At 38.1% G+C, this 27,938-nt stretch overlaps 1 protein-coding gene across 1 annotated transcript; it reads left to right on the plus strand.

Annotated features, from left to right (window-relative positions):
* Positions 1-1,192: 1,192 nt before the first annotated feature.
* egflam (EGF-like, fibronectin type III and laminin G domains) lies at positions 1,193-27,756 on the plus strand. The gene is made up of 25 exons (XM_030738146.1): positions 1,193-1,617; positions 6,877-6,986; positions 10,277-10,363; positions 10,476-10,502; positions 10,753-10,870; positions 10,980-11,115; positions 13,792-13,958; positions 16,695-16,807; positions 16,910-17,160; positions 18,735-18,922; positions 19,078-19,178; positions 19,263-19,363; positions 19,550-19,694; positions 20,745-20,934; positions 21,869-21,994; positions 22,431-22,674; positions 22,763-22,874; positions 23,050-23,166; positions 23,419-23,599; positions 23,906-23,929; positions 24,107-24,185; positions 24,356-24,499; positions 24,846-24,929; positions 25,562-25,665; positions 25,764-27,756. The coding sequence occupies exons 1-25, from the start codon at positions 1,512-1,514 to the stop codon at positions 25,913-25,915; spliced, it is 3,207 nt and encodes a 1,068-aa protein (XP_030594006.1). The 5' UTR covers positions 1,193-1,511; the 3' UTR covers positions 25,916-27,756.
* Positions 27,757-27,938: the final 182 nt, after the last annotated feature.

The raw sequence follows: 27,938 nt of genomic DNA on the forward strand, positions 1-27,938 counted from the left end.
TTGTGCACCTAATTCTTGTTTTTTTTTTTTTTTTTAAACCATTACAGATGTATGCTGTACAATCATTCCACCTTGGAAAAAGAACAATTCAAAGAAATCATTAAAAGACCCAAATTACCATGACATTCATGCCCATAATCAGTGTATGTAAACTTCTGACCACAGCTGTATATAAATGTAATGAACAGATAAAGCTATGTTTCTGCAGGAATTAATTTAATGTCCAAAATATGGATTTTCTATTTCCTAAAGAATTAATTTTGCTTGTGTGTCAGGGATAAAATACTAGATCAAAATGAGACAAAATTATTTTCCAATTACTTCGCATGGCTTGAGGGATCATTGAATTTTTCATACCTTTTCTGGAGGTGGAATAAGCCTGGCAGAGAAAATTAAGCTGAAGTAGATGAGCAGCAGTGAAAATGGAAAATAGCCTAACAAATCAGAGTGGTTCCTAGCTGTGGGTTAGATTTTTATCAAGCCTAACTAATATAACAAAAATGGACACCACAATGGAATCGTCTGAAAATGTCTTCCTCCAGGTGGATAGTTCAGGTTAATAGGCCTGCTGCTACTGCTGTGGCACTAATATGTACAGGACATGTAATGGATGAAACTGCATTTTCACCATGTCTGTAGGTAATGCACTTTATTAATATCAAAAGTGACTTGTATTATTTGTGCTTTTTTCTTTTTTTTTTAAAACCCTTCTTGCCTGCTTCCACCATTACTGATCTAGCTGAGCCTTTCTCTCTCTCATATGATGAACTTAAATCATGCAGAGACCCCTCGTTTTAATCAGATTTGACTTATTTTATGCTGAGACCACTATCAAGCACATAATTACGTATCTACTCAGTAATTCTGTTACAGATTAATGTGGCACTGGCTAACATTAATTAATCAATTCGTTGTTTTTGGTCATTTTTGCATACGCAGCCACTCAATTTTAAACACAGTATTCATATGGAGTGTCTGTCGCTTGCGTAAAGACATGCTCTCCATCTGTGTCCAGTGTGCGGATTAGACGCTTATTATCCTCTTAGCTCTAAATGGCCCTACGTTCTTGCACTTCGCTGTCCATCTCATTTGCGGTCTAAGACCTGGACACGAACGAAAGGAAAGGGATCTCCACGAGTTAAAAAAAAAAAAAAAAATCATCGTGGCCACCATCCAGTTGTGCGCATTACGCGTGAATTGTCGGAACAACCCTCTCCATCGTCTATCAGAGCGCCTGTCAGAGCACCGTGGCTGGCTGTCCGTCCGTTAATGTGTCCCTCCCACTGATCTTTTGCAGATTGTAATCTTATCAGTGTCAAACCGTAGCTGCCCTTTCCTCTCGGACATACCCTACACGTCTTTGGATGGCGTTCGTCCCAAAAATTTGGATAGAAAACGTTTGTATTTGAGAAAACTTTACCAGCAACGGGTTTACCTGCATTTACGTGCGCGTTTGAATGTGTAATAAAATGAACATTGGACTGTTTTGAAAATTTCGACCAAAACAAGACATGGAATCTAAATGCAAAGAAAGAAGTCTTTTGTATCTACTTTTCTTTGCAATTTGCACAGCTAACGTTTGCTTTTGTGCGAGAAGATCAAATACACGAAGATCTGGTAAGTTCTACAGCTAAAACCAGCTCTGGCAAAGTGTTTGCAGTAATAGCCTAATAATCATTACTCGAATGATTTTTTAAGTTGGACTTTACATCGAAGCCTTGTGGATGTGAGGACCGCATTTGTGTCTGCTTATCATTTTTGTTGCATTATAACAGAAACGTTTAGCTTGCTTTAACCTTACATAATTTTATACAAAGTTTTTACATGATACATCTCAGTATTACTTTAATATCCTTAAGAGAATTATCACATACATAGTTACTACGTTCATATAATAGTTTCTATACACAGTTTCTATATTGATATAAAACCTAGTTAAATTACAAAAGATAAATGTTACTCGAATTTAATAGCTGTTATTTCATTTCAAAAATATGCTTAAGAACAGTGCCTGAGGAGCAGGAGTTGAGTAAATATTTATGATCTGGTTTATATGTTTTTATGATCTGGTAAAACGGGATAAAATGGAAATTTCGTATCTCAAGGCATAGTATATGATGATAAAAACTGACTATATACAAGTTTTACAGAATATGTCAGTTTGATAGAAAGAAAGAAAATGAAATCTTCAGCTTTACTGGGGCAGCCATCATTAAACTTGCCAATGTGTCCTTTGGACAGAAATCCCTGGATGTTGATTTCATCATATACACACTGGCTACTCTCCCTCTCTCTTTGTCCCTCCTTTTCCTTTCCTCGCTTTGCTCCCCTTTCTTCCCTTTTCTTTCTTCTTTCCATCACTTCCTTTTTCTCTCTCTGTCATTCTGTCTGAATGTTGTATTTCTCCTGCCCTCACTCTTATGGGCCCACAGGCCACTGCAGGCTGACTTTCACATCTGTCTGTCAGCACAATAAACTCACCACAGTTTAGACTGCCAAACCAGAACGGCTTTACTTCTGTCTTCATGACTGCTAGTGACAATTGTACTTATTTTTTGTTGTGAGGTCTTTCAAATCTCATTCTCAGGGAGAGGAGCATGTCAACAGGACTCAGTGTCTATATGAGTCACATCTGTCTTTAATGATGAAGCTTAAATTTAAGCTTAAAAAATTTGGAAAGGGTCCACACTGAATGATGTCCAGGTGGTCTGCCTGTTTCAGGAGTTTGACAGTGTTGTCCCCTGTTGGAATACTGAATTAATAAAAGAATAATTGGGAATTTTTTTCACTTATTGCAAAGCATTTCTAAAATGTATTAATTTATTAGGAAAGCTTTTTAATAATCTCCTCTATCACCCCACACTTGGTGTATTAGACTTTTTTTAATCACTGGGAAAGGTTTTCCCCTGAGTGGCTTATACCTGCATTTCTTCATAACTGACTGATACAGAATAAGAAGGAAGAGGTGGTCCATTCTGAAAAAAAAATCTCACCTAAGATTTGATAATTGCTAATTAAGTAAGAGCAAATACTATGAGAGCACCTTTTTTTGTTCAGGTACTAAGTACTAAAATCTCATAGTGTCCTAACTCTTGTAGCAGATAAAAAAAATAAAATAAAAAGGCATTAAATTAAAATTATATTTGAAACTGAGGATCGTCATGTGTGGCTGTGATGTGTGGTACAGTTTGGACTAAAAATAAACAGTATTAACTTATGGTAAATGTGCTGGTTTAACTGTATCTGACAGCCAGGTGGTAATTTGGTCATACTATGCTCACCAGCCACTTTATTAGTTACACATCGCTAGTACTGGGTTGGACCCCCTTTTACTTTCAGAACTGCCTTAATTCTTCATGACACATTCGGCAACGTGCTAAAAAACATTTCTCAGAGATTTTGGTCCATATTGATATGATAGCATCATATAATTGCTGCAGATTTGTCAGCTGCACATCCATGAATCTCCTGTTCCACCCCATCCCAAATATGTTGTATTGGATTTGAGATCTGGTGACTGTGAAGGCCATTTGAGTGCAGTGAACTCACTGTGATGTTCAAGAAACTAATTTGAGATGATCTGAGCTTTGTGACATGGTGTGGCAGATAAACAATGCTCAGCTGGTACTAATCGACCAAAACTGTGCCAAGACGGTATCTCCCACACCATTACACCACCACCACCAGCCTGAACCACAGATAAAAGACTGGATGGATTTATCCTTTCATGTTGTTTATCCAAATTCTGAACCTTCGATCCAAATGTCACTGGAGAAACTGAGTCTCATCGGATCAGGCAATGTCTTTGCAATCTTTTGTTGTCCAATTTTGGCAAACTTATGACAATTACAGGAGTGGCACCCAGTGTAGTCTACTTCAGCGTTCGACATGTGGTGCATTCAGAGAATGTCCATCTATATAATTTAGTTGTAATGAATGGTTGTTTTAGTTACTGTTGCCTTCCTGTCAGCTTGAAGCAGTCTTTCCATTCTCCTCTGACCTCTGGCATCAACAAAGCATTTTATCCCAGAGAAGTGCTGCTCACTGGATATTTGATCTTTTTCGGATCATTCTCTGTAAACCCTGAAGATGGTTCTGCAGGAAAACCCCAGTAGATCAGCAGTTTCTGAAATACTCAGACCAGCCTGTCGGGCACCAACAACCATGCCATGTTCAAAGTGAGTTAAATCACCTTTCTTCCCCATTCTGATGTTCAGTTTGAACTTTAGCAGGTTGTCTTAACCGTGTCTGAAAGCACTGATTTACTGCCAGGTGATTAGATATTTACATTAATGAAAAGCTGAGCAGGTATACCTGAAGAAGTGGCTGTGAGTGTATACAGACATGATAAATATCTGTTTAAGAAAAGGGGAAGAAAATGGATGGATGGATAGATGGAAGAAGTTGTCCATTACATAGTTTGCCTTTAGACTGAGAGTGACAATGCTGTTTTTCAAATGGTAATTTTCCTACTTATATTATCTTCACCACAATTTGAAAAAACAATGACAATAAGAAGCATAGAAGAAGACACACATGAGATGCTGCAGCTGCTTTATCAAGAGTGTGCAGTTTGTGGAAGTTGTGGCCACACTCAAATGTGATCTCCAATATGGGCTGACTGATCAATTTTTGTTTTGGTAGTTTCAGACAGGACCATACACCAGAGTGCTATAAGTCCTGTTTCACAAGTGCCGTGATGTCGCCACTGCTCAGAGTGGTTAGTTTGGCTAAATTAACTCTCAAGGTTTGTATGAGTTGGTGCTGAGTGTTTGAACACTGCTTCTCTGCACTGAATAGGGCACCTTGAGTAGCTGTGACTGCACCCACAGATGAAAAGTTATATATACTGCAGAGTACTTCTGAATGGCATCTTACCAAATGGTTCTGCAGGTTGTTTTATAACATTTTTTTAACATGATTCTTAATAATGTTTTATTTGAGGAGGCGACCAAACATCTATATGTTTGAAAGGACAAAATTTGGGCTCTTGTTGGACAAAAGACAAATGGTAACTGCTATAAACATAGAATCTATTCTGGTTGGAAATAAAAATCCACATGTGTAAGGGGGTTAAATCAAGATTCTCTAGTCACACAATGAAAAGAGATAACAGTTTCACCTCAGTTCACTCCAGAATATTAAAAGTCATATCCATCCTTCATGTACATTTAGTTTGTTAAAAGTTTACAGACATGCAGTTAATGAATCAAGAAGATCCCTCTCTCTTTCTGCTCTAAATCAGTGAGTTCAGCTCACCCATGTGTTTGCTGGGACACACCCCTGGGGAGAGGTAAATGATCAGGGACTTCACCTGACATGTTGCATTATCCACTCAGGTGAAAGAGCAGAGAAAAGGGTACGAGAAAGGAAAAGAGATGACGAAAGGAGAGGACTGAAGTGGGTAGGAGTGAGGTCGTCCTGAGAGGAAGAAAAGGGTAGTCACAGGAAAGAAAGGACATGAACAGAGGAAAACAGCAGTGCTGTGTGGCTACATGAGATTTCAATTTACTGAGCTTCACTTTGCTATATATTTACGTTTGTTTGATTCCCATGTCAGTCTATGCTTGGGAAAAGTATATTTTTGTCAGTTAGATGGGCGAAGATAAATTGTGGCTAATATTTGACTTCTGAACCAAACCCTAATCACATTCACAATCTTTATGAGATAAATCTATCTGAAAAGACACTAAAATACATCATATTGAGCTACTGTATAACATTATTTAGCAGTTTTTTAGTGACAAAAAACATGTATGGATTTGAGTCTCTAAGGATCCTTGCCTGCTCATGTTTCTCACTGATGTGCAGGTTATTAGAAGCACTGATGATTGACAGCTCTATAACTGCTCTTTTTGTTTCTTGCTCTTTTAAGAAGTACTGTATTTTAAGGCCATAGCTGAGCAGTGGGATGACAATTACATACCTTTCTAATATCTAGAACCATGAAAATAATGGCATCTGAAGTCAGAGTCAGTTGATATTATAAGCCAGAACATCAAGTTACAGGTTATGCCAACTAAGTGGTCCATTTTTTCACCACTCAAATACACTCAAGTGGAAAAGAGTGTACTGTAATTCCTTTCCAGACTGCGACTAAATGTTGGGAAATATATTGCAACAGACTTTATTTTGTTCAAAGCTGGCACAAAAGCACCTATACAAAAGTTAAGCTTTTGGTGGTTTTCATGTTTTGCAAGCAATCCTTTTACTTTTCCAAAAAGCAAAAACAACAAACAAGTATTTGAAAAACAACACATTTTTAAATGTATAAAGTAGGACAAACGTACATTCAAAAATCTGTATTTCAGTATTTTAAATTATCAGTTAATTAAAACTACATTAGTGGGGTTTTTTTGTACACTTGAAGCCTTGGAAACAACCTTACAGTGACTTACAGCAACCACATTTTAATTCCATTTGGTCTAGAGCAATTCCTGATGAAAATGTCTGCCTGTTTTGCTGTTAAATGCAATATTATACAACCCACCTAGTCACCACTACTTCTGCTTGGTGTTGGGTAGGTAGCGTACAATAATACAGTGTTTGGTGATATTTCCCCATGGGTTTGTTAATACATGCAACATGTTTAAGAGCAAAGTCATTATTGGACTTATGGTTAATATGAACACATTAATTTATGTGTTTATTTATGTTGTCTTTGTTATTTTATTGTGAATCGCACTAGACTGTAAAATTCTTTGCAGTGAAATATAAATCAATCCCATAATGTTTCAGGCTTAACATTATTTAAGTCCAACAATGGCTGATAACAGCTTTCTAACACAACCAAACTTGTACTTCCCCTCTTGTGTATCCTTTGTTTCTCTCACTGATTATTTCTGTCACTGAATGTGTCGTGTTTGTGTAAACCAGATCGCCTGAGTCCTCCATTAGACATCCAGCTGGAGACAATCAACTGCACTGCCTTCAGTGTACGATGGAAGATGCCCCGGAGACATGTTAGCACCATCACTGGATATAAGGTAATTAGAATCACATAATGTAATATAACAACTGAAGCAACACTGAATAACAGTAGGTATGGATGTTGGTAAGGTTTTTCTTTTTAATATTAGTGGCAATATTGTTCCTGGTTACAGGTCAGATTCTCTGCTCAAGTCTCATATTGAAAATAGAAAAAACTAGGCATTTTCAGCATTTCTACAATACTTTTATTCTGTTTGAGTCAGAACACAGTATAGAAACAGAGGTAAAAGTGCTTGAGCAAAAGCTCAACTGCCATGAGTTTGACGTTATTGTTTTGCAATGCAGTGCCAGGAAAATGCCAGCGCTGATGAAAGGAACTGGTGTTAACACCATTCCAATGGATTAGACAGATAAATATGGAAGTATCTAAGTTACTAACTTACATATTAACATATATGTTATTGCATTGAATTAGCAGCAGTAGTTTTTCCACTCCTGGCAAACTACCAAACCCAAGGACTCAGTCACATAGGCTTGGGGACCCCCTGGCAACCTGTGGTTGCAAGGAAAAAAAAAGTGTTTCCCATCTAGTTGGGGAGTGGTTGCTGGAGCTTCTTGGCTGTTACTGGCTGAAATCAGTCGCAAAGTGAGTGCTACACCAAAAACCTCCTTGTGATTGATTTAGTTCCTAACAGATTGCTGCAGTTGCCTGTAGTTTGCATGTAAGACACTGATTTGTCTGCAAACACTTGACATTTACTCTCAGAGATGTAGTGAAAATTGAAAAAGTCCGATGCAAACTTGAAAAGGGGACTGTTCGCCTTCAAAATAAGGAGTGCTGAAACCAACAAATTTTAAAAAGACGCAACTTTTACTTTGAAAGCAAAGATTCTCTGTTTCTGGTTTGCATTACACTTGTCACAGTTTCACTACAGCTTGGCAAGTAGGTTGCAAGTGTTTGCAGAAAAGGGGGCGGGGCGACTTCCATGCAACTACAAGCAACTGTGACAATCTTTAGAAACAAAAGCAGTTGGGGAACCCGGTTGGCTCAGTGTTGGAGCAGGCGACCACATGCATATGCCACGTTGTGGTGCAGGCAGCGCAGGCTCGAGTCCCAGCCTGTTGCCAATTTGCCCATGTGTCTTCCCCTGCATCTTTCCCCCATTTCCTGTCTATCTATACTAATGGAAAAAAAAGCTACTGTGGCCACAAAAGCAATCACAGAGGTTTTTAGTGCAGCGCTGTATGCCTCTTTGCAACTGATTACACACTAGCCAACAACCACTTGCCAACCACTTGCCAGCTGGTTGTGGAATATATCCTTTACCCTAGCAACAGGTGGTTGCAAGGGGTCACTGACCAATCTCCAGGGTTACATGACTGTGGCTTTAGCAACACTACATCCAATCAATAGCCAAGAAATGTGACATTGTCTTATTTCAAGGCCATATGTGTTGTTTAGAAAATGTAATATGAATAAGTTGGGCCAAATAGGTAACGTCTGGACCTCTTTCACTCTTTTTTGTTTTTAGGTCATTTGTTAAAACAAGCATGTGTTTGAGTGAACTGAGCAACTCAGTCTTGTGCATGCCTATCCACTACCACAGTTACCGCAGAATGCTATCTGTAACTGTTTGCTGTACTCCCCTGGCAGTAGCTAAAAAAATTTAATTAAAGTACACTTATTTCTTCTTTCCACTAAAATTTCAAAAATGTTATTCCCTTCTTCCACTTAATTTTTTTTATTTTTGCTAGTAGAAAGTGATGCACGTTTTATATATAATAATTCATATAGCTGCTTATTTTATGAAAATTGAAATCCTGTTATCCTTGGTCAACATGTGGCTGTTTCACTGTGAAGGTTTTCTTTCTAGAGAAAAACAGTATTTGGTTTTCACAGAAGTGGACTTATATAATTCTTTCAAGAGCTCTTTTTCAAAATCCATAGAAAGGTTTTTCAAACTGGCAAACATCCATCCATGCATCCATTTTCTTCCTGTTATCCAATTCAGGGTCCTGGTATGGTTGGAGCCTATCCCAGCTGCCATAGGGCGAGGGGTGGGGTACACCTTAGATCGCCAGACTGTCGCAGGGCTAACACAGAGAGATAGACAACCATTTGCGCTCATATTCACACCTATGATTTAGAATCGGCAATTACCTAACCCCACTAACTGCATGTGTTTGGACAGCCAGCAAACATAAAGAGCCAATTCTCAGATATGTCACAAATCAAATTTTTTCTCTTTTTCCCTTTGAACAAATTTCCATTTCCTTCTGCACACCGCTGACATGAGTGGTCCCCACTTTCTTTTTTCTGTTTTTAAAGTGCCTGTCATCTCACTGCCGGCTAAGAAGGCCTTGAGGGCTAGATTGATATTTGAAATTTGTGGTTTTGGGGTGGAACCCTTTCACTTCCAAAAATATGATTTTTTCAAGGACAATATAGCTGTGAAAAATGTGGTCAGAAAGCTTAATTTATTGCTTGCACCATTTTACGCAAGGTGCACTTTAAACACTAAAGTTGGGCTGGCTTTTTTTTTTTCAGTAGATGAATAATGAACAAAAAAGTTGCAGTGATGTTTTGACATGAAATTGACTGACTGTAGGATTTCTTTGTTATGCTGTTCTAAATTTTGGGTACTAGTAGATGCCTATGGCCATGCCCTACTCTATTAAATGAATGCCATTTTAGTCCATAATATTCAAGTTTTGTGGATCTTGTTGTGAATTTAAAATGATGCTTTTATAATATGCTTTTGTAGTTGCATAAATTGGTCATTTTAGCTCATTGGTAGGTGGTTGCTAGGCAACATGATAACTTCACAATATTCACAATATTATATTCATAACATAATGTGCCTAAGATGTAACAGGGTGGCAAATTTGTTTTCTCAACTCATTTGCTCAAGGTTCAACAAACAAACAAACAAACAAATTAGATTATTTTGTAATAAGTCATATTTTTTTGTTTGTCCTTTCTTTGACTGAGAGAGAAGAGAACCCAAATCCTTCCTTCCTTCCTTCCTTCCTTCCTTCCTTCCTTCCTTGTGTTTGTTTTGAGTCAGCCATTAACAATTTGTGGATCAGTATGACTGCGTGTGTCCTGCTTTTGACCATATGTCTACACTAAGAGGATTAGTCAACTACCGAGCTACCCCATAAACATGTGGGATGGCCAATTGTTTTGAAAGTTTAAGAATAGTCTTGTTTTCTCACAGCATTTTCTAGTACTTAATATTATTATTATTTTTATATTTTCAGTGCTATGTCTTGAAAATGGAAAAGTAAAAAACAAAAGAAACAAAAAAACTCATCGTGTTTTATGAATGTTTGTGTCATCCAGGTTTTCTACACAGAGATGAAGAATGGCCGTACAGTAGGGACTGCATCCATAATGGAGGTCCCACTCAGTTTGGACATGCTGACTACTGTTAGTATTCAGAGATACTTTCAGCTGCAATAAGTGTTTGAAATTCTTATTAAAGGTAGAACACTGTACACACTTTGATTTTCTGTAAACCCCTGCTTTTTCTTTGTCAAAGGGGCAATTTGATGGACAAGCAAGCTTTGTAAGTACCATTCTAGCCACCACTTGGTCCACTATCCCTTCTCTCTGCAAAATTAGACGCTGCATGATTTCTTGTCACGACTGACATTTATATGTGGACTTGATATTATTTCTGCTCTGATGCTGAGAAAATCCCTAATTAGTAATGTCATCCCTTCTTTCTTTTCTTTTCTTTCATTCTTTTCACCCTCTAACCATCTTTGTCTCGCTTCTTTTCCTTTGTTCATCGGTTTCTTACATTCACCTTCTAGGACGTGGACATTGGTAACCTGAAGGTGAATACTAAATACAGAGTCAGTGTTGGAGCATATGGTTGGGCAGGGGAGGGTAGACCCAGCATGCCCAGAGACATCAGCACTGCTTCACAGGGTAAGAATATGTGAGTAGACGGAGACCATTTTTACAGCCGATGTCAGTATTTTTAAAGTAGTATTGTTTATATCAGCCACTGATTACAGATTCTTTCCCCTGTCATTAGAAATGTGTATGCCCCCTTCACCGCCCTCTCAGCCCACCGTCATGGCTGTATCTGACACAGAGCTGGCGCTATCGTGGCAGCAAGGAGAGAGCGATGGAAGTGCACCTGTTCTTCACTTCCTGGTGGCTTACATCAGGTCAGTCACTGCCTGCTTTCTCAAGATCTCGTCACTGCTGAATTGATGTTAATACACAGACACACATTCAGAGGGATACACACAATGTCACAAGTATCAGCCACCTCCTTTACATCAACACAACACACAGTGCTGGTTAGTGCCTTTTAAGAACTGGCCTATGTTTTGACAGGTTTGAGAGCTAAACATTACATAGCATCATGTAGCAGAACTTTGAGTAATTTCAGTGGGAAGAACTAAGGACTAGTAATTTTGTGGTGCTGTGCAGCTGTTGACCTTTGCACCAGAAGGGGTTTTTTTTTTCAGTGGGATTTGTGTAAAAGAGTTCATGCAAACACTAAAAAAACAGCTCATATAGTTACTTAACAGGTGAAGAGCAAGTGTGATTGTCATGGAGAAAAAAAGCAGGCCTCAGTGAAAAGCTTTTTTTTTTAAATTTTATTTAATTGAATTTTTTTAAATATAGGTTTCTAGAGAAACCAAAAAAAGACACATTTACAAGTTTGGCAAAACTTTGTGCAAGATATTTAGACTTTTCTTATGCAATCTTGCAGACATCCTAGACAGACAAAATATAGGAGTGCATAAAGACATGATTGGTGGTTTAAAGATTAGAGCCACCAATGTGAGTATAGCATAAAATGTGTAACACAGCAAGATGGTTGAGCCTGCATGGAGTTGAGTTGTTCAGCTTGTGCTCATGAACTATGAGAGGGGGAAAATTATCTCCAAGCCTAAGATGGGCTCTGTATTTGTGTTTCAGGTACACCAGCAATGACAAATCCTATTGTGCTCATATCTAATATTTAGCCAGGAGCTTTCTCTGCTTCAGAGAGGTATGCTTTGGCTTCATATCAGCTATATATGTATCCTAGAATACCCCAGGTTGTCCCAACCTCAAAGTTAAGAACTGCTGCTCCAAGGATTCAACCACCAACTCTCATTGTTTCTTGTTTGCTTTATCCTTAAGCAGGCTGAAATGTAAAAGCAGAATCTTGTGATTGTAGATTTACTCAAGCTATATTTTAGCCAGATATCTTGACTTGGCTTTGGAAGGATCTACCACTATGAAGCTGCCAGGCAACCAGAAGTGGCTCTCAGTAAAATCAAATTTTGTTGCTTCTGCTCGTTTTTCAGGACAGTGGTTTCCCCAGCTTTCAGTTTTTATGATTTACTTCCTGAAGCTGATCAACTCCTCAGCCCTTGCCACACTGTATGAGTCTCTCGAAAAGGAACAAGCAGACATTGGACATAGATTAACATGTGTATATGTTTAAAACAGGACCTTTTCATTGATAAAGCTATAATAGCAGTTATAATATTGTACTATGCTTTCATTATTAGAAGTAATTCATTTCAAATATCCAATAATAGCTCAATAATATATATTTCTGATGAGAACACATTTGAATGGAAACAAAACACTAATAATGGACTATAGTAATAGAAATCATACTGTATTTCAAACAAATCTCAGTTGGTTTGCATTAATAGATGCAGAGCTCTGCACCTACTCAGAGTCAAATAGCTCTCTTTCACAGTGACTGTCATGAGGCTTTTCCTGTCTGTTCAGTGTAAGCTTTTGTGTTTTGACATAAGGGTCAGTTGTGACATGTGAAAGAATGAATTTCATTCTCCGTTTAGTTCTGTTCAGCCACACGCACGCATTCATGCACGCATGCACACACATAAACACTCTCAGATAAAGAGCCTCCCATGTCTAGACAAGTGTTCTTTCAAAAAAACTTGAGGTCAGAAATAGTTTGCCAGGAGTTGTCTGATGATCTGCCAGATATTTAAAAAAAAAAAAAAAAAAATATATATATATATCTATCACATGGAATTTAAAAGAAATGTTCAAAAAGAAGTCATAAAAGAAACAAAACTTTAAAAGCTATAAAAAAGAAACAAACTTTAAAAGCAGCGTTGCTCTTCACGGTGTAAAATCAACACCCTGCGAATGAGCCAAGAGTGAGAGGGACAAGCTGAAAAACACTTACTGTGTGCGAGCAAGAATAAGTGTCTGTTTTTGTATGTGGGGGATTTTCTACACAGAAGGACCATCTCAGAAGCAAATCTCCCCCCCCCCTTAGATCAAAAGAGGCCTCACTAAAGAGAGGCATTGCCTGTTGTTGAAGATGTCTCTGTTCAAGAGGGAATTATAGCTCCAGGCTCCCTGAATCAGGCAAAGAAGGGAAGTTGGAGGGGAGGGGAAGTTGGAGATTAAAGAAAGTTAGCAATATTATTTTTTGCTTTACTTTTACAATAATCAGCAATGTTTTCTAAGGGCCTCCAAAATAGTACCTTAACAACAACAACAAGAAAAACATGTCAATCAGTTGCTCTTTTTTATACTTTGAAAATGCTCTTTGCAACTTGAATTGTTTAGATCCAATCTTGCAACTGTACTCTATGCAGATACCCATATTTTTTTCAGGGAGACAGAACAGTAAGAGCGGCTGTGATTACATCATAATTTTGATCCTTCACAAAACACTGTCATTCCAAAAAACAATTACTTTGCAGGGATTTTGAGTGTAATCACCTTTTTTGTTCATTGATTTCTAAAAGACAAAAATACTGGAAAAAAAAGATAATTTATTTTTTTCTAAAATATCAAATTTCAAACACATATTAAATTCATATTAATGTCTTTATGGTCTTTTCTTTTCTCAGGCCAGAAATGGACATGGAGTGGACATATATTCGTGAGCCCATTGAGACTAACTCCATGGTTTTGAAAGGGTTAATACCAGAAACAGAGTACCAGTTTGTTGTCAGGGCAGTCAACAAGCATGGAGTTAGCCCACCCAGCCCTATCAACAACCCTGTGCGCACACTTGGTAAGGCCAAATGTTGATATCTGAGCCAGAGTTTAATTTCACGATAGCCAAGAAAGCTCAGTCCAAGCTCCCTCTTTACTCTGTTTTTAACCACATTTTGAAACAAACTCTTTTCCTGTTTAGTTTAAACAATACACCCACACTAAACAAAACAGACTGTGCATATTATTGCATCACCAAACTAATTCTCACGATATAACATTTACAAAACACTCCAGTGTTGCTGTGGAGGCAGTGAAATTCTCTCTCAGCAGTGTGCAGCAATAGTAAGTCAATGAGAAAGCACCAAAGCATAATAGATTACTCTTGCACTGCACCAACATATTTTAACTTTCCCACCAATAATATGTGAGTGTCCTGGTCTGAATTTATGGATGGATGGATGGATGGCTGGATGGTGTTATCACAGGAAATTCTTAAAATGTTGCTTTTTTTTTGTTTGTAGCTGTTTTTTGGAGGCTAAAATGTCCTCAAATGATTGTGAAACTCATGTCAAGCTAAAAAACACACTTAATTGTTATTTTCAAAGGTAAGGTTTTGACATAGAAACACATTTTGTGCAGTTTGAATGTAGGACAGCACCCAGCAGTGTGTCAGTGGGTTTTTGTGACCAAAGCCTTGGATAATGGAGCTACAGCGAAACAGAGTCATTTACATTATTGTTTTGGATGTAGCCTCCTGCTGGGGGCAGTACAAGGTTGGGGGGATGGTAGGGGCTGATTGATATTAAAACACACACACATTCATACAGGTGTGTATGTGTGCGCACTAGACACACACAAACAAATATATGCAATAATAATGTCAAATGGATCCAGGATGAAGTCACCTAAAGATTAATGGGCATAGTATTATACTTGTATGTGTGAATGTGAGTTATAGGGCATGCCGGGCTTTAGAATTGCATGTATAACCACTGAAATTTAACAGCCATGTAAACACAATCACATCATCCAGATTTCTCTTCTGTGACCTGCAGGTGACACTGCTTCACGCACTGTGAGCTGTCAGATAGTTGTAAACTGCTGTGATTGAATCAAGAGCCTTAAGTCCCGCAAGACTGCTCAGAGACAGAGAGACGGCACAGGAACAGCACACAGGGAGGTAGATTAAGTTAAAAAGACATTGTTAAGGATCATGTGAAGGAAAGTTACATGAAACACGGCACGGCGAGCGAGTCAGAGAGACGGACTGACAGAAACGCGAGGCTAGAGGAGCGTGGTTTCTCAGCAGGGGATAAAAGCGGGTTACGTCCGAGTCTCATCAGACAGGATTAAGGATGGGATGCCAGACCCCCTTCTCTGCCCATGCACACTCCTAATGGATGCATACACACATGCACACAATGCGCCACTGCTTCACTGAACAGCAGGCGTGGGCTTGACTGACTGACTGACATACTTTTCTTGCCGCTCTTTCTGCAACAGTTCTTGTTTGTGTGTGGTCAGAGTGGTTAGAAACAGGGTGGTATGGTTTGAGGGGGACTGTTACACAACAGCAGATTAGTTTGATGAGGGTTTTTTTGGGTATCCCCCCTGCCTGTATGCCAGCATTTGCTATTCAATGGATTTAATGCCATTAGGCTCTGCTAATCACAGTTTAAATCGTGGCACCGCTTCAGATTTTAAAGTCATTTTATAAAAAATTATAATATATTAGATCAATTACATTTTTTTTCTTTTTAAAATGAATACGTTGTCCAGAATCACTCCACAACAGTACACAAGGATTTCTGTTTTTATCCCTCAGACTCCAGAGATTGTACATTTACACAGTTAAGATGAATGGAGAGCAGAAGAGCAAGAAGCCGGGGTGGTGGGGGTGGAGGTGGTTGTTACATAAGCTAAGATTAAGCTTTCTCAGGGTAAGATGGATGGGAGGGCATGTGCTAAGTTGAACATGCACATATTACTTTGTTTTTTGATTCTAATGTGTAGAAAGGACATTATGAAGCTCTTTGATTCTCACTGTACAAATATATAAATGTGTAATGTTTACCTTCAAAGTTCTTTTCATATTCCTACTTAATCAGTTAAAATACCTTTTATTGCTATTATGAATTCAATTATGCAACTCTTGAAAAAATATGTAATTTGTGTCAATTTCTAAGTTTTATAAGGGAAACAGGGTATTCACTCTCCGGCTTTGTCTTTGTAATTTGTGAGCTTCCTATGACAGACTTCTGAATGGAGGAGACACTTTTCAGTATGTGGTGCAGCAGCCTCGGTACAGACTAACAGGTAGACTTACTGGGCCAGCAGCAGCTAGATTACTGTTGTCACCATTATCATCATCATAGTCAGATGAAGCCACTCCATGAGTATTTGTTACAGTTATAACAACACACCCTCTTCTGCATTGAACCCATCATTATTGTTTGTTGTTTTGGTCTTATTTACTGTTGCCAATATCTAAGTGTAATGAGCCTAGAATATATTAAATTCTCACTTTTTTAAAATAATTGATGGAAAATATTGAACTTTTTTACAATATTTTAATTTTCTGATGCACCAAAATAAATATTAGTTAAAGCTGAACTTTACTGTATATTTGCGATATCACTCCTATATCTTCAGCTTTTTCAACTACGTGATTCTCTGACCTCCATTTACTGCATGTAACTCATGACTTGTGTTTTACCATATCATACTCATTGTTGTGTTGTTGTCATAATTTATCTCTTTGAACATCTTATAATAATTGCCCTGTCATATTCCTCTTGCACATTTGTAACAGGTGCATCAGATGTTGGCAGTGGTGATTATGGGCGTTACATCACAGATTCTGGGCTCAAAGACGACGATGGATTTGACACTGATGACTCTGATTATGATATTTTTATAGAAGAGGTGTGTTTTTACAATCCAGTGCTAAACTGCAACCCTGTTTTATGTTTAAATGTTACTCTCTTCATCTTCTTCTGAAATTTCTTTACTCTTTTTTTTCCCTAGTTGAAGCCATTTCCAGGTATAAGTCAGGACAACAGGAAGTCCCAGCTCCGTTCACACTCTGGTCCCCCATCTGGTCGAAATGTCATTTACCGTATGAACACCATCGCTCCTCCTAACATTACCTCCACACCAGTTTCCACCACCACCACCTCATCCATCTTTTCAGAATTTACAGATCTGGTTTTCTCAGTCACTTCACAGCCTAGTAGCACTCTTGACACCAAAACTGCTGCCCCACGTACCCCTACCAGGTAAGATTTATCTTAAAATTTCTTTTTTAAGATGATTATTTGACTTAAAGTCTGGTTTTTAATAAGGGAATTTAATTTTTACTGATAAAATTTCAAAGCTCTTTAAAGACAAAGTTAACTATTTACAGGTGTTTGCTGATGGAAAGAAAAAAAAATACATCTCTTACTGCTCTTACTCTTATGCTTACTTTTCTTCTTGGTCTGTGATTACTACAGTTCCATCTCTCTTGGCTTTCTGCTTTTTTCCCCCGTAAAAGCTACCTGGAACATGTCTTTTTTTGTGCTCTTATACTAAATTATTTGATAAAGATGGCGAATGGAGCAGTGAAATGTCACACGTCTGTCTGTTTGTGATGTACTGTATGTCATTATCTGAGGCAATATAAGGTGGCTTGGCTACAGTTCTGTTGAGTTCAGGTGAACATTTTTGCTTTTTGCTGTTCCTTTCCTTAAAAAAAATAAGGACCAAAAGTTTCTCCAAACAAAAAGAAGCAATATACAATCAAATGCCACCCTTATAAAACATAACTAATAATGAAATAAATACATGACAAAATTGCCTCTTACAATGGGGAAAATAATTATTTGATCCCCTGCTGAATTGGTCTGTTTGCTCACTTCCAAAGAAATGAACAGTAGTTTCATTTTAATGGAGAGCAACAGAATATTAACCACAAATCCAGAAAAATATGTTACAGAAAAGTTATAAATTGATTTGCATGTCACTGAGTGAAATAAGTATTTGCTCCCCTACAACCCAGTCAGAATTCTGGCTCCCACAGATTGGCCGTGTGCCTCGTGACACACTTTATTACAATCAATGAATCAATTACAGATACTTCTCATCTCAACTCGTTATGCGCATAAAGCACACCTGTCCACAGAATCAGTTTCTTCCATTCCAGCCTCTCCACCACCACGGGCAAGACCAAAGAGCTGTCAAAGGATGTCAGGTATAAAATTGTAGACCTGCACAATGCTTGTTAATGATCTGAAGGCAGTTGGGACCACAGTCACCAAGACCACCATTGGTAACATACGCAGTAATGGACTGAAATCACGCAGCACCCAAAAGGTCCCCCTGCTCATGAAGACACATGTACAGGCCCATCTTACTCACCATGTTATGCAGCCAAGTGACCGTGGCAAACCTAAAGGATTTAGAGAGTTTCTCTAAAGATGAATGAACCAAAATCCCTCCTGAGATGTGTGCAAACCTGGTGACCAAATATAAGAAACTTCTTACCGCTGTACTGCCAACAAGGGTTTCTCCACCAAGCACTAAATCTTGTTTTTCTTGGGGATCTTATTTCACTAAATGACATGCAAACCAATTTATAGCTTTAATTTTTTTTTCTGGATTTTTGGTTAATTTTCCATCGCTCTCCATTAAAATGAAACTTCCAGAAAAATTAGAGACTGTTTATGTCTTTGTAAGTGAGCAAACTTACAAACTCTGCAGGGGATCAAATAATTATTTCCCCCACTGTAGGTTCTTACAGCACCACCTAGCCAGTCAGGAGACTTAACTAACTAAAGTTTCTTATCTTTCTTCCTCTTTGGCTCCAACTCAGCATCCCTTTGTCCACCACCACTGCTACCTCAAACATGTACCCTTGGAGAGGTGAGGTGCCTCGCGTGTCCGATCTGACCTGTGATGATATTGTGTGCCCACCTGACAGCTTCTGCCTCACTGATTATGAAAGCAGGGGTTCACGCTGCCACTGCAACCTTGGACGAGGAGGGGACACATGCTCTGAGGGTAAGAAGGATTTCTGAATTACTGTTTTTCTTTAGCAGTTTTCTGATAGTGTAGTATCTTTGTCAAGGTTATAAGAACGGGCACTTCCCACTTTCCAACCCATGGGTGATGTTACTAGTCATTTGTCATGATTTTTTTCCTTTGTTGTTCTTCAGCGGTATCAGTGAAGTTTCCCAGGTTCCATGGCTACTCTCATATGACCTTTGAACCCTTAAAAAACTCTTATCAGACCTTTCAAATCACTTTGGAGTTCAAGGTAAGCCATCAAGTTTCATGCTTTCCCACATTTTTTTCTTTCCACCAGTGATTTCAAAAAGATTTCAGTTTCTCTTTGGTGCAGGCGGACTCTGAGGATGGTTTGCTGCTGTACTGTGGAGAGAATGAACATGGCCGTGGAGACTTTACTTCTTTGGCTTTGGTTCGGGGGAAGCTTCATTACAGGTGAGGAATGGCTCACAGAGTCTATCACTTATGGGTTTAAATGATCCAAAATTCAGAAATTATATTCAACCACCAAAGCTTACACATCAGATCAACGTTAGCTATCACTATACTCTTTGTTAAAAGAAATAAGTAGCGAGGTCATTTGTCTCTGTCTGCTTACCTTGTGGATTTTTGTCTCTGCAGGTTTAACTGTGGTACAGGAGCAGCTCAGATAGTCAGTGAGAGCAGCATTGCTCTTGGTCAGTGGCACACAGTAACTGTCTTCAGAGATGGCATGAGTGGCTGGCTCCGCATGGACAACGACACACCCATATCTGGACGCTCACAGGTAATAACATACCAGCACGCAAAAAGCAAAACATTTCAAATAGTTTTTAAGTTAAACAGTAATTTAAAGCATACTGATGAGCCTCACCTCATGGTATACTAAACCTGAGTGTTCAAAGTTGCAGTCAGCTGCCGTCTTCAAAGCAACTTTGATGCATCAATAGATGTCTATGTCTGCTCAATCTGTTATTGAGTGGGGGCCAAATTGGCTATTATGTGCAATCTGTTTGTGATAATACAGCGATTAACTATGATAAATTGGTGAAAATTGCAAATCTGTTGCTGTATGTTTCAAATCTGTTACCATCCACATGCACAGAAATTCACAATAACTACTTACATTGATAGTCCACCCAGAACGTCATCAATTTGGAAAAGAAATTCAGAAATTCTTCCACAAACAGTCATGTAGTTACTGCATTTGGCGATTGAACAAAAACGCTAGGTAACCTTGCATTTATTTAGGATTATAACCAGAATACAGCAAGTTGAGTTGAGTCCACTATTGCAAAGAGACTTGTTGAAGACCAGTTGCACTCATCTGGAAAGATTGAATAAGTTTGATTACAACATATTGGCAATCTCCAATATGATTACAACTTGTTGGAGATTGACAACCAAACCTTCATCAATCTGCCCAAGAATGATTGCAGTCAGTCTGTGTTGAATCACAATTGTTTGGAGACAGTTTGCCTCCCACCAGGCAGCCTGTAAAATTGCCTTACAGTCTCAAAAGTGGTTGCCCAGAGGTTGAGGATGCTGCATGTTCATGCTCTTGGCAACCGGTTGGTCACCACAACTACTTGGACCAAATTTGGTGCATTCAGTCACCGAATGCAAAAAAATTTAATGCAATCACAGGGCAACCACTGGATTTTTCCAAGTTGCAAAGAGGCTGCCATCTTATTTTTGCTCTAGTGTGACTGAGACATTATTTATTGTCTTTCAAGTGGTCAAATTGCCTCAATCTGAGTAAAGAATATTTTTACAGTGACTAAAAATGACATTTTTTCTTCTCGCGGTCTTCAGTTTCTTCATCTTGTCTTCATAGGGTCAGTATAGTAAGATCACCTTTCGCTCCCCGTTGTATGTGGGTGGATCCCCAAGCACTTACTGGCTGGTCAAAGCGACAGGGACAAATCGTGGCTTTGTTGGTTGCATTCAGAGTCTGACCATCAACAACAAGGCTACAGACATCAGACCCTGGCCCATGGGCAAAGCGCTGAGTGGAGCTGATATAGGTACGAAAGCACACAGAATGTGAGAGAATTTGCGTAATCAGTTTTATTTTAATGTGGCTGCTGCCAGTTGCACCTTGCTCTTATCCATATTATCTACAAAACACCAGTTCTCCTGTGATGTTTTGGTGCTCAGTTGAGTAGCTGAGCTATAATTTTAGAGTTTGGCTGTTTGGCTTTCATACATACAGTAAATAATTCCAATCATTAGGGGGCATAATTTGAATATGGATGACAGTGTTTATTCATTACACCGCCTGATGTTATTGTTATTTTTCTTTACTTAAAAAAATGAAAGCAGACCATGACATGGTGCATAATAAGTGCATTAAAAACATCTGACATGAACAGAAAAGACAAAACCAGTAATGTAAGAAAAGAATTGCTGCCACTTTAGATAATTTTCTGTCTCAGTGACAGACAAAAATAGCTTTTTAATAACTGGGTTTAGGCCAGTATGTCACTGAAGCAGGAAACAGATTGTTTTTGGCAAATTATGGAACACAAAGGGCTTTTCACAACATGATTTTATAAATGTGGTAAGAATATTAAATAGCTGTTGTAAGAAATTAAAAATGCCCTGAAGTCATTTTTTTTTTTAAGAAATATGGTCCAGGCACAATAACCCACCCCCCCTTCAAAACAAACAAAAATGCGTATTTAGATTGTTCGCGTGTGTGTTTGTGTGTAGGTTCTGTAATTATTATGATTATGTCTTAGCATTGTCTCAGTATATCAGTTACAGACTTTTATATAGTCCCCTTTTTTGGTGTGTGGAACATTCAAACTCCTTCTAAATTCCTGCTAACTTTACTGTATATTCCTAATTGGAGTAGGACTGTTTATAGGAATAATGCAATCATGGAAACTGTATTTGTTTTGTAAATGTGTACATCGATACCTCGGTACACATGCTGACTCTGTCCTAATGTCCCAGGTGAATGCAGTGACAGTGTGTGCGACCAGGTCAGCTGTGCCAATGGTGGAGTCTGCTTTGCAAACCGTGCTGATGGCTACATCTGTCTGTGCCCACTTGGCTTCAGAGGAGTACTTTGTGAAGAGAGTGAGTCAGCTGTTTTTCTTTTTTTCCCTTGCACATGCAAAAGAGCGCACATGCACGCATGCACACGCACAGACACACACACACACACACTGTTTACAAGGAGAATTTTAAATAACTGTGAAAGAAAATAAAATCCATTCGGTATCTTCTTACTTGATGTCTTCCATGTAAAACTTTCAAGGTAATTACTCAGCAGTTGAAGAAAATGCCAAGTAAATCGATTGAAATAAGGATTATTTCATATATGGAGGCAGAGCGATTGATTGCATGTCACACCAGCTTTCACACAAAATAACCTTTCATTTTTATCTCTCCTCAATAAATCTCCTCCTACCATCTCATTCTGTTCTTATTAATTTCTCTTTTCCTCTTCATTCTAAATCATCCTATTATTTATACTTACTTATTTTCTTGTGTCTTTTTTCCTATGCCTCAGGTTTCTCACTGTCCTCGCCACTCTTCAATGAAACAGTGTTTTCATATGCTGTCATCCCATGGCCTCAGTCCTCACAGAGTTACCTGTCTTTTATGGAGTTTGAGGTGACATTTCGGCCGTCAATGCCCGATGGAGTGCTGCTGTACAGCGATGACGCAGGGAGCGGGGACTTCCTTGCTATAAACCTGGTGGACAGATATGTAGAGTTCAGATTTGACTGTGGTTCTGGAGGAGCTGTCATAAGGTGCTGGATAGATTTTCACGTTTCACATTGATTCTCACATTTTCTAACTACATGTCCAATACTAAATGTGTGTTAATGTGTGCTTCAGGAGTGAGGAGCAGATCAGTCTGGACTCATGGCACGAGCTAAGAGTATCACGCACAGCAAAGAGTGGCATCCTGCTGGTAGACAGCCAGAGGCCTGTGGAGGGGATTGCCGAGGTATTTTAAATCCCATTGAATGCGTTGCCAAAAAAATGTATTATGTTATTATGAGAAAACATACTTGTCTTGTGAGTTTTATAAGCAAAACATATCCAGAATTATACATTTTTAACAAATATATGGATACATGGATGAATGAAATACCTTTTTCTCTGCTGTATTTACTTTTCAGGGAGCTTTCACTCAGATCAACTGCAGCTCGCCTCTCTATATTGGCGGTGTGCCAGAATATGATAAAACGAAAAGGACAGCAGGTGTAATAAAGCCCTTCACTGGAATTATTCAGAAGGTGAATGCTTCTATACTTTTGCCAACACCAGCATTTAATATTAATTATGTAATCAGTGATCTGGGATAAGGTTATTTTGGTAAGATCATTACTCAGTAATTTCCAATCCATCACAAGTGATGTAGCAAACACATTATATATGATATGTATGCTGCATACAATCTCTGTCTGATTTTTTTTCTTTTTTTACACTGTTGCTCTCTTCCATTTTCCCCCTTTCCTGTCTCTGTTCTTTTCTTTTCACCCCCTCAGCTAATACTCAATGACTGCACCATCCCCATAACAACTGGCTCTGCTGGTGGAGTTAATGTAGCCAATTCTGCACACCCATGTGTAGAAAGCCCATGTGCCAATGGAGGGACCTGCAGGCCAAAGTGGGATGGATATGAATGTGACTGCCCCCTAGGGTACGATGGGAGGCATTGCCAGAAAGGTCAGTTGAATGAATTGTTCTCAATGAACAAGGTTGATGGGACTGTGCAGTTTGCGGCAGTTTGCTGAAATCAGCAAGGTGTTCATGCAGTGCTGATTAATGTGTGTGATTAAGGCTGACTAAGCATAAAAAATACATTTTTACATTTTATATTCAATAGTTTGTACTTATTTCTGTTTGTAATACTTTTAATGTTGTTTTAAATTCACTGAAATATTTCCTGTTCATAGGGGTTAAAGATCTTCTCATAGAAACGTATTCCCTTAAATTTATGTTTTCTCTGTATTTAATGCTTTCATGGAACAGAGTGTGGGAATTACTGTTTGAACAGTAAGTTTTCTTCTCTGACTTCAAAAAGTAGATATTAACAGTTTATTTAATTTTTTTTTATTTTGGAAAACATGTAGGATTTCTTTCAGAATCAGATTTAGGCTTCTATCTTAGCTGCAGACATGCTGATGCTGCCACCTTGTGATGGTATTAAAGGAGCTCTTTTTCTCTTCTCAGCTGTGACTGAAGCCATAGAGATCCCACAATTCATTGGAAGAAGTTACCTGACCTATGACAACAGAGATATCCTTAAAAGGTTATATGACATAAATATGTTGTATGTTTAACCAAAAGCAAAGAAAAGAAGAGAGAAATCCAGAAAATAGCAACTCATGTTTTCTAATGTTGCAACTGCAGTTTGTGTTTTTAATCTTCTAGATTTTTCAGAAAGTGCATTCTTCAGTTTTTTTATTTTTTTTTTAACAGAGTATCTGGGTCCAGAACCAGCCTTTTCATGCGTTTTAAGAGCACAGCCAAAGATGGGTTGTTACTCTGGCGAGGGGACAGTCCGATGAGACCCAACAGTGACTTTCTTTCTATAGGTCTTCAAGATGGCGCTCTTATCTTCAGGTATTTATTACTGTGAAGCATGAATGGCACTGTAGAAAGAGTAAAAGAAGTTATTCTGGATTAGAATTATTTTTGAAATATAACTGTATTGTAAAGAAATGTTTTAGTTAAAATGCAAACTCTGGATACCAGGCAGAAAATGAAAAGTTTAGTGCATAAGAAGGAAGGTAGTAATGGAGTGGAATGTCAATCCTACCAAGGGGTAGTGAGAGCTATGTGCTCAGCAGAGTTGGAGCTAAGAAAAAAGTCCATGTGAGGACCATGACCTCTAAACAAAGCTTGTACCATTAAAAATATAAATCCCCTGCAGTCCATTTTACTTGTATGCATTTCCATGTTGTTGTAGCTACAACCTGGGCAGTGGTGTGGCCAACATTGTTATCAATGGGACCTTCAGCGATGGAAAGTGGCACAGAGTCAAGGCTGTGAGGTAAGCTCATAAAATCCTGTGAAAAGGACGTCCAGTACGTTGATCACATTTGACTGTGGCTGTTTGCTTTAACTTACCTTTAAAATGAAATTGAACCTCACTTAATCTTAGACGGAGACGTAAACACAACATTAACATTCTGTATTACAGCCTTATAACATTTATATAGGAAGCATGTTGGCAAACAGGTCCAATAGAAATAGCAGCAGTAGATCATTCTTCATCATCTTTTCCAGCTGTATGTCACCTTTCAAACCCTGCAGAAAATGGAAAATCACAACTTTTAAAATACTTTATTTTTTATATATAACTAAATTGTTATGAACAAATAAGAGGTCCAGTTTCTCAGTTTTATTATTACTCAGTTTTATTTATTATTATTTATACTGTAAATAGTCCGGCACATCATGCACATTGTATATAGTGTTATTATTATTAGTAGTATTAAGGTTAATATTGTTTGTTGATTTTATATATATTCTTTTCTTAATAGTGTGAATTATTATATCTTTATTTATATTTATAATAACTGCGGCTGCTGTTACACCCAAATTTCCCCTCTGTGGGACAATAAAGGCTGTTTCTTCTCTTCTTCTTCTTCTTCTTCTCACTATTATAACCCTTGTATACAGGGATGGCCAGACAGGAAAGCTGACTGTTGATGACTATGGAGCCAAGACGGGAAGGGCGCCCGGCAAGATGAGACAGCTTAATATCAATGGACCCTTATATGTTGGTAGGTGAAACTTCTCATTTCTAATCCCATAAAATGATATAGATCAATAATAATTTTCACATCTGTATGTTTGCTGTCTCTCTATTCTTCGCCTAAAGGTGGCATGAAGGAGATAGCTCTTCACACAAACAGACAGTACATTGGAGGCTTGGTGGGCTGCGTGTCCCACTTCACACTGTCCACTGACTATCACTTAGCACTGGTGGAGGACGCTGCTGATGGCAAGAACATCAACACCTGCTCCAACTAGGGAATGACTTCAAAAGATTAAGATCCTTTTTCAACGCTATTTCCAACCGAACCATCTGGTTTGTCATCTTAAAACTCATTTTCCAGCAACAAATCAACAAAAATTTAAATTATAATTTTTTTTTTGGTACCAATTCAGATCTGATGATCCTGAGAGGATATTACAAAGCACAAGTACTTTGTGAAAAGAGGGAGAGAAAGAGCTTAGCATTATGGTTGATGAGGATCTTTGAAAAACCCCTCTGAAGGACTTTTTCATGGGATGACTGCATTTCTATCTTTACTCTTTTTTTTTCTACTGTAAATCCTTATTTGATTGCTTGAAGAACCAAGTGATCCAAGGGATCAAAAGTCATCATGAACCTGACCTAGAGCAGCTAGCAGAGATAAACTTCTTTTTTTTAGAGGATTTTGGTTTTGGTTCTAGAGGATTTTTGTTGTCTTTGTTGTGTTGTGGCATTTGTATTCTTGTTTGTGATATATTATCAATCTGTAGACATATTTTCTAAAGTCTGATGGATGTCAGTTTTCTAAAAGCTTTTTAGTTTTGGAGGGTAAATAAGTCAGCTACGCAAAATGTTTGTTTTAATCTTCTTTTAGTTCACTCGATCTTTTGTTCTCTCAGATGTTAGTAACATGAAAGTCTAACGTTGGCACCGTGAGGCAGATGAAATCTTCAACAAATTACGTGTGACAGACTGTTACTGTCATCTGACACAAACCACAGTACTGTGGATGTCAGCCTTTAAAGCTGCTTTGTAATTCTTGATTAAAACAGATTTTATTTGCGCATTTGCATGACTTAAAATGATCAAGCTACTTATTTTTCATGTCTGAATTTTATCCCTCAAAAAGAACAATCTGCAATTACTCCATTTGCATCTTATGACCTGGTATGGTATTTTTTTTTTTTTTTTGTGATGGCCATTCTCACAAGACACCATTGTTCAGATAAGATGGTTTGCTGATGAGAGATAGTCCCCTGTTTCAAAGAAAGTCTGATACTTATCCTTGAATTATGAAAAGTGTTTCAAAAGATGTGCATCTAATGAAGTCACTATGTGACTGTGAATGTACATGGTATCAGCTGACTTCAACCACAGAATAACTATAATAGGTTGACTGTGTAGAACGTGTAGTATATACTAACTGAATTTAAAACATAATAAGTAACTATAGACCATGTGTCTAAAAGTCCATTTAAAGCTTTAGGCTTAGATTTATGATGCTATCATACTTGTCGGATAGTGAAGGGAGAAAACCTAAAATCCGTGTATAGGCCTGAACTGCGCATAGCCAAAATGGGAGACGTAAGCAGGACTCATCCTGAATGAATGTGCACACAAAGAAAACATACTACTCAAGCCTTAATGTGCCCCCAAATATATCCCCCTGGAAATGAAAGTGAATAATTAAGTGCAAAGAGGCATGCCAAGATGTCATCTTTTGTTATATGATGAGATATTGATTGTTAGGATTTTGGAAAGTATGCTTTTTTTAGACCTGCAGACTTTTCCTATTACAAGATGATGAAATACATTACCAGTCAAAAGTTTGGGCACACTTAGTGTGCCCAAACCTTTGACTGGTAATGTACATAAAGTGAGCTGAATTATGTTCAACTTGGTCTGTATGTGTTATTGGTTCACTGTGACAGCTGTACATCAAAAATGAGACCCTTCAAATAAAGTCCAGACAAACAGATTAAACAATTTGCTAGCCAACGTTTTGCTGTGGTTTATAATAACTAGGTAGTGCTATTAACATTTTGTTTGGGAAATGGACTTAATTTCATAACAGTACACTTTATGAACCATTTTGTGCTGGCTACTGTGCTTGTTATTTGATCACATTGTATGTGTACCTCATTAGTTTGCATTTATATGAATGAAAACAATGATGAAGGAATGACTTAAGTCTTTATTTTTTAATTATTGTGTCATATCCACAGTTCATTCCAGCTCGTACAGAGTTGCAAGGCACCATGGATTTATACAAACATGGTCTACTATAGGGTGCTGCAC

The sequence above is a fragment of the Archocentrus centrarchus genome, chromosome 9 (assembly GCF_007364275.1).
Source record: "Archocentrus centrarchus isolate MPI-CPG fArcCen1 chromosome 9, fArcCen1, whole genome shotgun sequence".
In the NCBI taxonomy this organism is placed as follows: Eukaryota; Metazoa; Chordata; class Actinopteri; order Cichliformes; family Cichlidae; genus Archocentrus; species Archocentrus centrarchus.